Source organism: Cyrtonyx montezumae, unplaced genomic scaffold (assembly GCF_038088225.1).
Source record: "Cyrtonyx montezumae isolate F1298 unplaced genomic scaffold, pur_monq_1.0 scaffold_16, whole genome shotgun sequence".
In the NCBI taxonomy this organism is placed as follows: domain Eukaryota; kingdom Metazoa; phylum Chordata; class Aves; order Galliformes; family Odontophoridae; genus Cyrtonyx; species Cyrtonyx montezumae.
Window position 1 is genome coordinate 1,136,663 of NW_027071892.1, and position 13,416 is coordinate 1,150,078.

Here is a 13,416-nt window from a genome sequence, read left to right on the forward strand (position 1 = left end):
GCCTCCCGCGCCCACGGCGGAGCCAGACTGGGGAGCGGGACCGAGCCGCCGTGCGACGGCAGAGAACGCACACAGCCTGGGGGAGCTCGTGCCCGAAGGTACAGCGGGCGGCGGGAGCGGGGAAGCCCGCGCGGGGGGCGGGACGGAGGAAGGAGGGGGGGCGGGCGGTTGGCGTTGGTTCCGCCCAGTGCGGGGCAAGGCCGCCACGGCCACCAGGGGGCAGAGCGGCGCCAGCGCATGCAGCGCCCCCCGGCGGCTCGGTGGCTCTGGCAGGGCGGGGGAGGGCCGGACGGCGCCAGCGGTGTTCTGCGAGGACACGGGGCGGGGCGGTCACAGAATCACAGACTCGTAGGGGTTGGAAGGGACCTCTAGAGATCACCGAGTCCAACGCCCCTGCCAAAGCAGGTTCCTACACCAGGTTGCACAGGTAGGCGTCCAGGTAGGTCTTGAATATATCCAGAGATTCCACATCCCCCCTGGGCAGCCTGTGCCAGTGCTCCATCACCGTCACTGTAAAGAAGTTCTTGTGAACATTCGTGTGTAACCTCCTGTGCTGCAGCCTCTGGCCATTTCCCCTTGTCCTGTCTCCACACACTGCTGAAAAGAGTCTGGCCTCGCCACTTTATCCTCCACACCTCAGATATTTATAAACCTGGATCAGGTCCCCTCTCAGTCTTCTTTTCTCAAGGCTGAACAGACCCAGTTCACTTAACCTTTCTTCATAGGGGAGATCCTCCAGGCCCTTCACCATCTCTGTGGCCCTGTGCTGGACTCTTTCCAAGAGATCCCTGTCTTTTTTATACTGGGGAGCCCAGAACTGGACACAGTACTCCAGATGAGGCCTCCCCAGACCAGAGTAGAGCAGGAGGATCACCTCCCTTGACCTGCTGGCCACGCTCTTTAATGCGCCCCAGAATGCCATTGGCCCTCTTGGCCACAAGGGCACACTGCTAGCTCATGGTCAACCTGTGGTCCACCAGGACACCCAGGTTCATCTCCTCAGAGCTCCTCTCCAGCAGCTCATCCCCCAGCCTGTACTGCTGCATGCAATTATTCCTCCCTAGGTGCCAGACTCTACACTTGCTTTTGTTAAACCTCATCCAGTTTCTGACTGCCCAGCTCTCCAGCCTGTCCAGGTCTTGCTGAATGGCAGCACAGCCTTCAGGTGTGTCAGCCAATCCTCCCAACTTCCTATCATCAGCAAACTTTCTGAGCGTGGCCACTATCCCCTCATCAAGGTCATTGATGACGATGCTGAACAAGACTGGACCCAGCACGGACCCCTTGGGGGACACCGCTGGTTCCAGTCTCCCTGCTCCCTCCCGACCCACGGCGCTCCGCGACCCCCCGGTGTCGGCGCTGACGGTACGAGGGGCCGGGCCCCGCCCCTCCCAGCGTTGTTCCTCCGAGAGCCGCCGCGGAGCTGCGGTAGCCGCGTAGCGCTGTACCGGAGCGCGGCGCTGCGCTGAGGCCGCACCGAACGCCCGGGGTGGGAGGAGCGCTCGGTGCGGGCCGGGCCGTCCCTCTGTGCATACGGTGCAGCTCTGCCCGGAGCCGCGTTGTGATGGAGCGCTCGGTGCGTGCTGGCTTTATGGCTCCGCCTTTACATGTCTGAGCTTCGGCGCTGCGTAAGCGAGGCCCGGGGGCAGCTGAACTTTGCGTTCCCTGCTGCATTTGTTGCGCTGCGTTAACACTTCCCTTCGTGACAAGCAGGGCTAAACGGGAGCAGGCATTTCTGAGTGCCTGAAACAGTGAGTGGCAAGGCTGCACGACGCTAGAGGCGAGCTCGCCTTGCTGTAGAGTTCACCTGAACTCTGCTGGCTTTGTAACAACAAATTAAGAGACGTTTAAATAAGCCTTTTCCTGTTTCCTTTCCCTGCTGCCTTTCTGCAGCTGCGGTCAGCATTCATATTCTTTCTGAGGCTGGCCAGACACCGCAGGCAGAGCTCGCTCTGCCCATTCCACATGAACCACGTAATGCCTTCACAGCCTCAGGCGTGGTGAATGAAAGCTCTGTCGCAAAAGGGACAGGTTAGGGGCTTCCATTTTTGTGTACTCAAATGAAAAGAACGTCATAGAATCCTCATTTGACGCAGTTTCACTTACATTGTGAGCCAACGATAAAATCCAAGCCTTACTTGCTATTTAATTCAATTCTCTTAGCATTCTGTTTCCTTTTTCTTACCAAGAGGCAGCACCAAAACACAGCCCCTTTGTAGGAGGGAGCTGAAGGAGTGCCAGGCGCAGTGTCAGAGGTGTTACTCGGTGTTTGCAAGCTGCAGTAGTCTGCCAGCAGCAAGGTACTGGTGCTACAAATGAGACGGCCACCTGAAAGCCACCTTACTTTCTTTCTGATGTCATTACCAAATAACTTGGTTCAATAGCTGTCATCAAATCCACTGAGATTTATGGTTGTAGCGAACAATGAGAAATACTTGGAATCAAACTGATCTTTGTTGGAAGTTTCTTGACACGTGCAGGTTTGTACCACTGGTGGAAATGAGGATGTATCTTGGAAGAATGTGGTCTTCCAGTTTCGATTGTTTTTCTCTGTGTGAAGGTGGAATATTTTAGCTGTGATGGAAGTTCTGTTATTTGGTTTTATCTGAATCTGTAAAAGGAAGAGGTTCCATTAAGAAGGGAAATCTGTGGAAATCAAACACAAGTTCTTTGCCAGGTGCGGACTGCAGGCACAAAGCTCTCTTTTGCATCTCTTTAAAGAGATATTAGCCAAGGGGTGCATTTAAAAATATGAGGTGTAGATTCTCATGCAGGCTGAAGCTGATAGTGTTTTATACCATATCGTTTGTGTTATGCTTTTGAATTATGTCACTTCATTCCATAAGCAATAAGCTCAGTAATTTGGCAGAACAGCCTTGCCGATGGTGACCTAGCTGTTGGGCAGGGGGTTCCACGCAGCAGTCTGTTCCCTGCCTTCTTTGGATGCTTTCAGCATCATCATTAAGCATCTGTGTTCTTCATTAGCTGGGGTGTAGAAAGAAGAGATCTCTTGTTTTGAAATGTCTGTTTTTCCCCATGAGCTTTCACCCTTTCTTCCCTAAAGCCACCTCTGTGCTAGGTGCTGGCAGATGTGATGTTTAGAGTGATTAGCTAATGAGTGATTTGGGAGGATGCCATGAAACAGACCTATAGTTTGTCAGAGGAGCCGTACAGTCGGGGAAGGGCTGCCCACGCTGTGGATTTGCTGATCAGCACTGAGTGTGTGTGCCACTGTGTCCCCATCCTGGCACTGACACTGCACTGCTGCTGTCTCCTCGCAGTGCAGCTGACAGACTCCTTTCCTTGTTCCTATGTACACTTCTCATTTACATTCAGTGCCAACCAAATAGCAGAAGAGAGGTGTTTCACTGATTATTCAGGCCACTGAACTTTTGTGTCAGCCATCCAAAAAAACAAAGGCTCGTGTGCTTGTTTCCTGAAAGAGAAACTTGTTTTTACGTTTTATAGTCTAAAGGACTACTTGTTTTAATGAACGCAACACAAAAATTGCATTTCCACCATGCAGTAACTCCTGATGTGCCCACATGCCTTTGCAGGTTTGGGAACAGTGGGATACTTGGAGCACTTGAACTGGCTGTTGATAACGGGTTTGCAGGTAGATGAAGAGAAGGACATGGCCTTGTGTGGTCAGGGCTGTGCCTCAGCATCCAGCAGTCGCTTCCTGGGGCTCTTGCTGACTCGCTGGCCCCGAAGCAGCCTGCACTCTGCACCCTGCTGCTTGTCACGCTGCAGACCTACCTTCGACCTCTCCTTGTTTGCTCTGTTGCAGTAAACTCCTGAGATTTGCTCAGCAGATGGAATAGCTCTGTGCTGTGCGACAAAAGCTCCTGTGGGTCACATCTGTGGGCTGCAATCTGCAGTGACTGCTGCGAGAGCAGCGTTAGTGGAAAAGTGCTGTAACATCCACTTTGCATTCCAGAGCTGTGAAATAGAATTGTGTGTAAATGCTGAGGCTGAAAGCAGTGTGATGAGTAATTAAAAGGGCACGGTATCCTCCCTTACCCTCCTTTTTCTGTCCTACTCAGAGTCATTCTGCATACCCACAAAACTAATACAAGTAGTGTCACCTGCAGAACTGCTCTAAAATGTGACTCATGCCCTTCCTTCTTATGCTTCTGTCAGTGTAGGTTCGGTTTGGAGCAAAAAAATGAATCTCTTTTACACGTTTTAGGTTGAAAGTAATTTTGCTCTCTCCGTGGAATCACTCCCTGTTTGCATTCTGAGATCAGAGTCTGACCCATGCTTTGAATTTTGTGCTGTCTGCTCCTGGCCATGGAGGAGGAGGCAGAGAGCTCCTCACACCTTCATAGTTCTGTGTAGGAGCTGTGGGAGCTTTCTGTGACACTGGAAATCGTTAACTAAAGCCAGCTGCAGGAGGAGCTGGCTGCTGAGGGCACGTAGAAGTCTGCTTGCTGTGCTGTGCATCACCCTGCATGAGCAGGAAGGAGAGCAGCGTTGCAGGACATGGCTGAGGATCCCTTCCGACATCGAGACATTGCAGAACAGAGAAGTAAATTCCAGGGGGAGGAGAGGATGCAGCCAGAGAAAAGAATGCAGCTTCCAAACTTCCAGAAAAAATCTTAATGAACAGATTCTTCATGATGTTTAAGATCCAGAAGTATAAGTTGTCATTACAGCTCTGATACAGGTCCTGGCTGTGGCTGCGGGGACTTCTGATGCAATTGGAGCCTCTATTCAAAACTTACTTTCCTCTTTTTCTTTATGGATTACATGACAACCTAAAGGGAAGCTCTCCAGTTCGTACTCCCATTTATTAGTGGTGGGGTGCAGCAAATGTGAGCATCTCCTGCAGGTGACACCTGGGAACAGAAGCAGAGGATGAGGTCATGGCGTGGGACTTGGGATGTGGGGCAGCCCTGTAACCGAGCTGCTGCTGTTTGGAAAAGAACACGGGGAAGCAATGAGATACTAAGATACAAGTGTATGTGTGTTTTTTTGTATGATTGATTTTATTTTATTTCTTTCCCAGAATTAGAGCTGCAGAATGAATAAAGTGAAGAATTTGTTCCAAAGTGTTTGGCAATCTGGGACTGCCTATCTGTTCTATTGCAGGTACTTGCTCCCTAGAAATACCCTCCCTATTTACTAGAAATAATTTCTGCTGGCTAAGAGAAATCAATTAATATGCAGAGGAAAATACGTGATTAGGTAAATATTTTAAAATACAGAAATACAAATGTTCTCTCACTAATCAGAGATAAAAATTCACGTCTGTACTTCTTAAGATCCCTGACAGTTTATGAAACAAGGAGCCTTCGCATAGCGGCGGTGCTTACAGCAGAGTGGGCTGGGAGCAAAGTGTCAGGAGGCTTTGGCAAAAAGCATGGCAGGCCAAACTGTGCCTTTGGTCAGCAGCGGTGCCTCTGCGTTTGGTAAGGGTGGGTGCCCTGGTGGGATCAGCCCTCAGAGCTGCGTGGCCTCAGAGCTGCGTGATCCAAAACACTCTTTGCTTTCCACACTAACAGGAATTGCCACGGACTACAGGAAGGTGAAATGACATCCAAGTTGCCAAACGTCTTGTGGTGATGAGGGGCATGTGTTAGGAATCAGGCCCTGCAGTAGCACCAAGGTGGTGGAAGGACAGCAATGACGCTGTTCCTAACTGTTCTGCTCTGATGACAGGGTACATCCAGCAACTGGATCTCCAGGTTGGCAAGTAGGTCCCAAGACAGTCCAGTCATGTGCTGCCTCAGCATTTGCTCCTCGTGCTGCTGCACTGTCCTTCAGGGACAGCAAAGTGCAACCCTGAAGTCATCGTTTCGGTTAATCTAATCCAGGTGGAGTGGGATCTGTCTCTGGGGAAGGAGCGGAGTTGTGGCTCCAGCAGTGCGTTTGTCCTGGGGACATTCGTGGTCCGGGCTGGAGTAGTGCCACTGCTTACATGACAAAGAATTAATTTACACAGAACGAGAATGAGGTTTCATTCTTGATTTCAGACAGGTGCTTGGCACACCTGGAGGTGGGTTCAGCAGGTAGCCAGCTGCCCACAAAACAGGGTGTTCAGGACTTTCCTAAACCCACAGTCAGTCTGCCTGCTGCACTGCTCGGATGGCTCACTTTCATCACCTCCTCATCACATCAGCCTGAGTCATTGCTGCGGACAGGAGCTTGATAGCGGCACTCAGCAGTGCTGCGGTGCTTTCTGTGTTGCATTGATTCACAGATCCGAAGGCACTGGCAGAGACACGGTCAGCGTTGTTACAACACACTCGGGGACGCCTCAGAGTTTCGGCGACTCGCCCAACGCCTGTTGCAAAATAACAGTGAAAGAAAACGTGGCCCCTCCTGAGCTGCTGTTCTCATTTAGCAGAGCACTGCAGTGAGTGCTTAACCTGGAGCAGGAGCTGCTTGCATGGGGTGGATTTGAGTCTCAGTGCCGATGCTTTGCTGGACTGGGTCTTCAGGTTTCAATAGCCAATTGCTTTTTACAGCTATTTCAGTTCTTTCTTTAGGTGGTGGAAATACATTCAAGCCAATTGATGGTGGGGAAAAGCAGTACATGTGGTGGTCTTTCACATACATTGGGGCTTTTGTGGTGTCGGTTTGTTTTAGATGACACCAGTCACGCGACAAGAAGTGCTGGGCCTTTACCGCAAGCTATTCCGGATAGCCAGGAAATGGCAGTCAGCGTCAGGACAGGCGGAAGATACTGTTGCAGAGAGGGAGTACATTATAAAAGAAGCCAAAACATTGTTCCAAAAAAACAAAGATGTAAGTGAATGTCATTGCATGTTTGAATTTCTGAATCCTTTCGTTGTACTTTGCACGCTCCCAGAGGCTGGCTGCCAAGGTATGAGTACAAGAAGTGATTTCCCAACTTTCCTTCAACCTTAAATACAATACTTAAGTACAAACACGTCTTAAATTGAGTTACAGATTATTATTTCAGGGGTGAAATTTAGTAAGAAAACTCAAAACCCCTGAGGTCTCCATTAACTCCTGCGGAAGGCCAAGTGCTGCACACTGTGCCACTGGGTGAGTGGAGCCAGCCACCGCCAGCAATGGCCCTGCCCACCCCGTTGTCTCCAAACGAAACAGAACCCCCAAAATGAAAGCTGATAGTTGAAGGAAGTGTTCATGAAAAAATGGATAAAGGAGTGCTTTTTTGCCAAGACAACTAATATGGCACTGCTTAATTTGCAAGGAAATGGTGTCCAGTTTCAAGAGTTACCCTTTGCAAAGTCGCTATATGCAAAGAAGAGCTGCAAATACCAAACACACCAAGGAATCTTTGTTGAAGACAAAATAGCCGAACTGAAAAAAAGTGTCTTCTCAACAATTACTTTTAAAAGCTACATCTCAGATGGGCTCTAATGTATGCTTGTAATGCTTGTTGTGCAGTAGCAAATCTGTCTGCAAAAACATCACACCCACTGACTGACGGTGAGTTTACTGAGCAATGCATGGAAAGCATGGCAGTTACAGCTTGTCCTGATAAAATCCCGCAGATTTGTAACGTCAGTTTTTCTCACCGGGCTGTAGCCAGGTCAAGTGAGGAAACAGGAACATCTATCAAAAGAAATCTGGGGAGTAGAGCTACTAATTTCAGATTTGAACTTTGGCAGTAGATGAAGGTACTGATGCTACAGCTATGGCTCAGCTTGTTTTCATTAGAGGTATTGATAACAAATATAACGTCACCAAGGCAATAACTGCTTTGGTGCCATTAAAAGGCACAACTCAATCTCTTGATTCGTATGAATCAGTAAAAACTACACTGAGGTGATTTACTTTAACCTCCTCAACATATCTGGTACAGCTACTCATGAAACTCAGCAATGGTTGGTGGAAAAAAAGAGGGACTTTTAAAACTGATGGCAGGACTGCTCTGAAAGCAGTGCCTTCTGTTGGAGGCAGCTCTGATTGTTGGCCCACGCTGTCAGAGATGGATGGGGTGGGATGGCAGCAGAGGTTCCCACCAATGCTCTGTTCCTTTTTATTGCTGTGTGACAGATCTGATAGAATGGAGCACTGTGACAGAATGGTGTCTGACGTGGAAGTGCGGATGAAGGAAAGGTGTGTCACTGAACTCCACCTGGAAAAATGGCACCCACTGACATTGTGGATGCTGATGGAGACCAGCAATGGCTGTTGGCACAGTGAGGGGCAGTGCTGTGTTTCTGCAGTGAAACAGCAACAACAAACAATCACCTTTGCTGGTGCAGATCTGTGGGAGCACAGCATGAAGCTCTTGTTCATCACTGGAGAAAATGCACAGCTAGTGCTGGTGACAGTTGAAAAATAGTGTTTTGTAGCTGAGAATTTGCTCTACCAAATAGTCTGTGTTCTCTGCAGCTGTTGACATTTCCTTGGAAATAATTAGGAGACATTCTGTCAGTGTACCCCTCTGCTGCTGACTACCACATGGCAACAAAATGTAGTGCAGTACAGGGGGAGAGGTTCAACCTCTGCTGCCATCCCACCAACGCCTGCCTCTGACAGCATAGGCAAACATAATGAAATAGGGGGCGTTACTTTCAGGGCAGGCATTGGAGTGCAGATGAGTGCAGGACTGATGCAAAAATCAGAATTAAGTGCAGATGAACACTTCATGTCTGACTTCAGCATGAACTTCAGGACAGAATGACCCTTGCATGTCACCTTTCCCTTTCTGCCTTGCAGTATGATGATTGTGAGTGCAGCTTTTCACGGGGGCAGAAGTAGTTCATGTGTGTACTGTCTTTTTTACAAAGAAAACACCACATTTGAGTAAAAGCCTCCTCTACGCTCACTGTTCTGATAGCCTTGGGCACTGCTGCTCAGTGCCATTGAGCCCAGAAGTGTGGATGTGTAAAACACCATCATCATATCCTTGGAACTGCAAAAAGAAAGGGAAGGGAAAGAAGCTCTTGAGTTTTGAAATGCTGATTTTTGTACTTGTATAAAATATTTATTTTTACGTCTGTTATCCTAGGTGACCGATCCGAAGCTGATTAAGCAGTGCATAGAAGAATGTGAGGCAAGAATAGAAATTGGACTTCACTACAACATCCCCTACCCGAGACCTGTGAGTATCTGTTCAGATAGCTTCCACCTGACACTCAAAGCACAAATCCATGCTACTGTCATCACACCACACATTCCATCTCAGGTGTTCAGGTGCTCTGCTAAATCAGGGCCAGGTAAGCCAGGTGCACACAGGAACTTTCCCACCACCTGCAATTGAGCTCGCTTCCTCTCTGCTGTTGTGTGAGTGCAGTTGCAGGGACTGACACTGGGTGGGCAGCTTCACTGCCCAGTGGGTTGCAGAGAAAGTTGGTAACAGAATCAAATCCATTTGTTTATCTTTTCACATAACTAAGAGATCAGAACAGAATAGAATTATTTAATTACGTGATATCTGCCACAGGCCTGTGCTACCTGTAGCTATTCTCCCTGGCCTAGATCAGGTCTTAAAATCACCTTTCTGCCTTGCTGCTTCTTTTCACCGGTCCCTGGAGAAAAGCCTGCCTGAGATGAGGGGAATTAGTGAAGGTGCAGCATTGTCTTCTGTTGCACCAGGCAATGTAGTTTCCTCAGCGTCCAACTGTTTCAGTCCACATCGCTACACACTGCCTCCTACAGCTGCTGCCTTTGTTCTCTTGCTGATTAGTTTACGTTTTCTCATCGAGAGTTTCCTTCCCAGGGTGGTGGTGGTCCAAGTTAATTGGCATCTTATTGATTGCTTGCCTAAAATACGGTCACTTTTAGCATGTCCTGCACATAAAGCTTGCTGTTTTTTTCCGCTATGCAGAATTACAGTGCACATATGGCAAGCTGTGAAGGCAGCATCAGAACATATACTATGCAGCTGCTTCAAAACCTGAAGGGGGAGTCCTGTATCAATGCTCTATAAACTGCGTGATCAGTACCTTTGTTACTATTTGCACCTACATCACTGTCTTGAAGGGTGAAGCTCCAGCAGCAATAGCATCTGCTGCTGACACTGATCTTTTTTCCATCACCTGGGGGCATATAGCTGCGTGACTCCCACTGTATAAGTATTGTCAGGCAGAGGACAAGCTGTTAGCTATTACTCCTTTGTGGCAAATATGACGATGACAATAAGAAGGCAGTCTTTCAAGACAGCAGATGTGGCTTCCTGGCTAGGTATGAGGAAAGCACATTGCTTTAAGACTTCTGCTCAGGAACTTAATGGGTTTTCTGGGTCTTGCAGTTATGGAGTACTGTCTGCAGACATATTTCAACAGTGTTATTGTCACAATCTGATTTCAAATTGCAAACCAGAATTAAAACCCTCAAATATATGGGATTTTCACACCACTAGTTGCATAGTTCCATAGATACATTAGGTTGGAAAGGACCTACAAGATCATCTAGTCCAACCATCCTCCTATCACTATCTCTACCCAACTACTAAATCAAATCCCTTAGCACCTCATCTAAACGCTTCTTGAACAGCGCTAGGGATGGTGCCTCAACCACCTCCCTAGGCAGGCCATTCCAGTGCCTGACCACTCTTTCAGAGAAAAAATGTTTTCTCAGGTCTAATCTAAATCTTCCCCGGCGCAACTTCTGGCCATTCCCTCTCGTCCTGTCGTTATTTATCAGGGAGAAGAGGCCCACCCCCTCCTCACCACAACCCCCCCTCAGGAAGTGGTAGAGTGCAATAAGGTCTCCTCTGAGCCTCCTCTTCTCCAGACTAAACAATCCCAGCTCCCTCAGCCGCTCCTCATAAGACTTGTGCTCCAGACCCCTCACCAGTTTTGTTGCCCTTCTCTGAACACGCTCCAGGGCCTCAATGTCCTTCTTGTAGTGAGGGGCCCAAAACTGAACACAGTACTCGAGGTGCGGCCGTACCAGAGCTGAGTACAGGGGGATGATCACCTCCCTGCTCCTGCTGGCTGCACTATTTCTAATCCAGGCCAGGATGCCGTTGGCCTTCTTGGCCACCTGGGCACACTGCCGGCTCATGTTGAGCCGAGCATCAACCAACACCCCCAGGTCCTTTTCCTCTCTACATTCTTCAAGCCATTCTGCCCCAAGCCTATAGCATTGCATGGGGTTTTTGTGGCCAAAGTGCAGGACCCGGCACTTGGTCTTATTGAACCTCATCCCATTGAGCTCAGCCCAGCTGTTCAGCCTATCCAAATCCCTCTGAAGGGCCTCCCTACCCTCAGGCAGTTTGACACATCCTCCCAACTTGGTGTCATCTGCAAACTTACTGAGGGTACACTCAATTCCCTCATCTAGGTCATCAATAAAGATATTAAACAAGATGGGCCCCAGTACCGACCCTTGGGGGACACCACTCGTAACAGGACGCCAGCTGGACTTAACTCCATTAACTACTACCCTCTGGGCACGGCCCTCCAGCCAGTTCTCCACCCAGAGAAGAGTGAACCTGTCCACACCACGGGCTGCCAGTTTCCTCAGGAGAATACTGTGGGAGACCGTGTCAAAGGCCTTGCTGAAGTCCAGGTAGACTACATCAACAGCCTTTCCCTCATCTACCTGTCTGGTCACCCAGTCGTAGAAGGAGATGAGGTTGGACAAGCACGACCTGCTCCTGGTGAACCGTGCTGGCTGGGTCTGATCCCTTTATTGCCATGCACGTGTCGTGTGATTTCCCTCAAGATCATCTGCTCCATAACTTTCCCTGATACCGAGGTCAGGCTGACAGGCCTGTAGTTCCCCGGGTCTTCCTTACGGCCTTTCTTGTAGATGGGAGTCACATCAGCAAGCCTCCAATCTTGTGGGACCTCTCCAGATAACCAGGAATGCTGATAGATGGCAGAAAGTGGCTCGGCAATCACCTCTGCTAGCTCCCTCAGCACCCTTGGGTGGATCCCATCTGGCCCCATGGACTTGTGGCAGTTCAGATGGAGGAGAAGATCTCTGACCGTCTCTGCTTGGATCACAGGGGGTGCATTATGCGCCCCATCCCAGACTTCCAGGTCAGGGCAAGTACCCTGTGGACAACTGCTCTGTCTATTAAAGACAGATGTGAAGAAGGCATTGAGAACCTCAGCCTTTTCCTTATCCTCTGTGGTTACATTCCCTGCTGCATCAAGTAAAGGAGAGGGATTCTCCTTAGTTCTTCTCTTGCTGTTAATGTATTTTTAAAAAGATTTTCTGTTCTTTACTGCAGTAGCCAGTCTAAGTTCAACTTGGGCTTTTGCATTTCTAACTTCCTTCCTTCCACCTCAGAGAGTTCTCTGCTCAGAAATCTAATAACCTGTCTTCGGACAGCATGGTTGCCCTCTCCAAAGTGTGAAGGAATTATTGAAATCACAATGAAATACTCTGTGTATATTATTTTTCTTTTCTTTTTTACTTCTTCTTTTGGTTGCATCTCCGTTTGCAGCTGACTGGTGGGATTTTCTTTTCCAGATCCATCTGCCTCCCATGGGTCTTGCCCAGAAACAAGGCCGTACCTTTCGACATCAGGAAAAGTTGAGGAAGATTTCTAAGCCAATATACCTGAAATCCCACGATGAAATTTCATAACCCATCGTTCCTGTGATCCATTGGGACTGTAGTGCCGGTGCTTTGTGTGCACAGCGGTGAGCGAAGAGGTTCTGGTCACTTTCTCCCACGTCCCCTGAGGCCTCACCAGAAAACCATGGGTGTGATGCACACGGTGGCCAGGGCTGGGCTGGTGTTTGCTGCAGTTCAGCCACCAACTCATCAATAAAAGTGGCACTTGGCAAGGAATGAGGTGTGGTACTTTGACATCAGGACCAGCTACAACAGTTTTTCAAATCCTCTTAATCCATAGAAGGGTTCTTCATTGGTTTGAGGGTTGTATATGCTCAGTCAGGGCAAGGGTCAGCAAAAAGACACATGCTGGTTTCCTAGTACCGTTATGGTGCAGTATATTTTCTAAATGGGCAGTAGCAAAGGGATGACAGAAATGCCACTGTTCATTTTTTCTTGTTTTGCAAACTGCTCAGCAATAGCCCAGAGCCTCTGTGTCAGCTCCTTTCCTCCTTTCCTTTTCCTTCCCATCCTTTGGAGGGGAAGGAGATGTGAAATTCCATGTTTGGAATTCTGTTATGGAATAAAGAGCAAAACACTCTGATGTTGGGTTCCTCACATTCTCACGTAAGAACCGACTGAAGACTTTCTCCTCAGGGTATCATTGTTTCTGAAGCTTAAGGTAGTTGTGGAATGTGTGCATGGAGAGACTGCCAACAGAACTAGCACCTCGGCCTTCTCAGCAGTTACTGCATCATTAGGTTTTAACTCATACATTATAGACAGAATCACAACTTTAACAGTAAAAGAAATGCTCCAGTCCCCTAAGTTCAGGCAGTACTTTTGCTTCCGAGGTATCCTGCGAATGGAAGTGAGATGTCAGCTCTTTTTTCAATTACTTTGGCTCCATTTGAGCCCTCTGCTTCAGGCTGGGAGTGGTAGTGAGGACAAGTA

The 13,416-nt window shown here is 48.8% G+C and overlaps 1 protein-coding gene across 2 annotated transcripts; it reads left to right on the top strand.

Annotated features, from left to right (window-relative positions):
* Positions 1-13,416, top strand: LYRM1 (LYR motif containing 1). 2 transcript variants are annotated; one of them, XM_065732339.1, is made up of 5 exons: positions 1-98; positions 5,012-5,094; positions 6,595-6,753; positions 8,957-9,049; positions 12,376-13,416. In XM_065732339.1, the coding sequence occupies exons 3-5, from the start codon at positions 6,595-6,597 to the stop codon at positions 12,490-12,492; spliced, it is 369 nt and encodes a 122-aa protein (XP_065588411.1). In that variant the 5' UTR covers positions 1-98; positions 5,012-5,094; the 3' UTR covers positions 12,493-13,416. The 2 variants fall into 2 exon arrangements, with proteins under 2 accessions (XP_065588411.1, XP_065588412.1); XM_065732340.1 differs by lacking the exon at positions 5,012-5,094.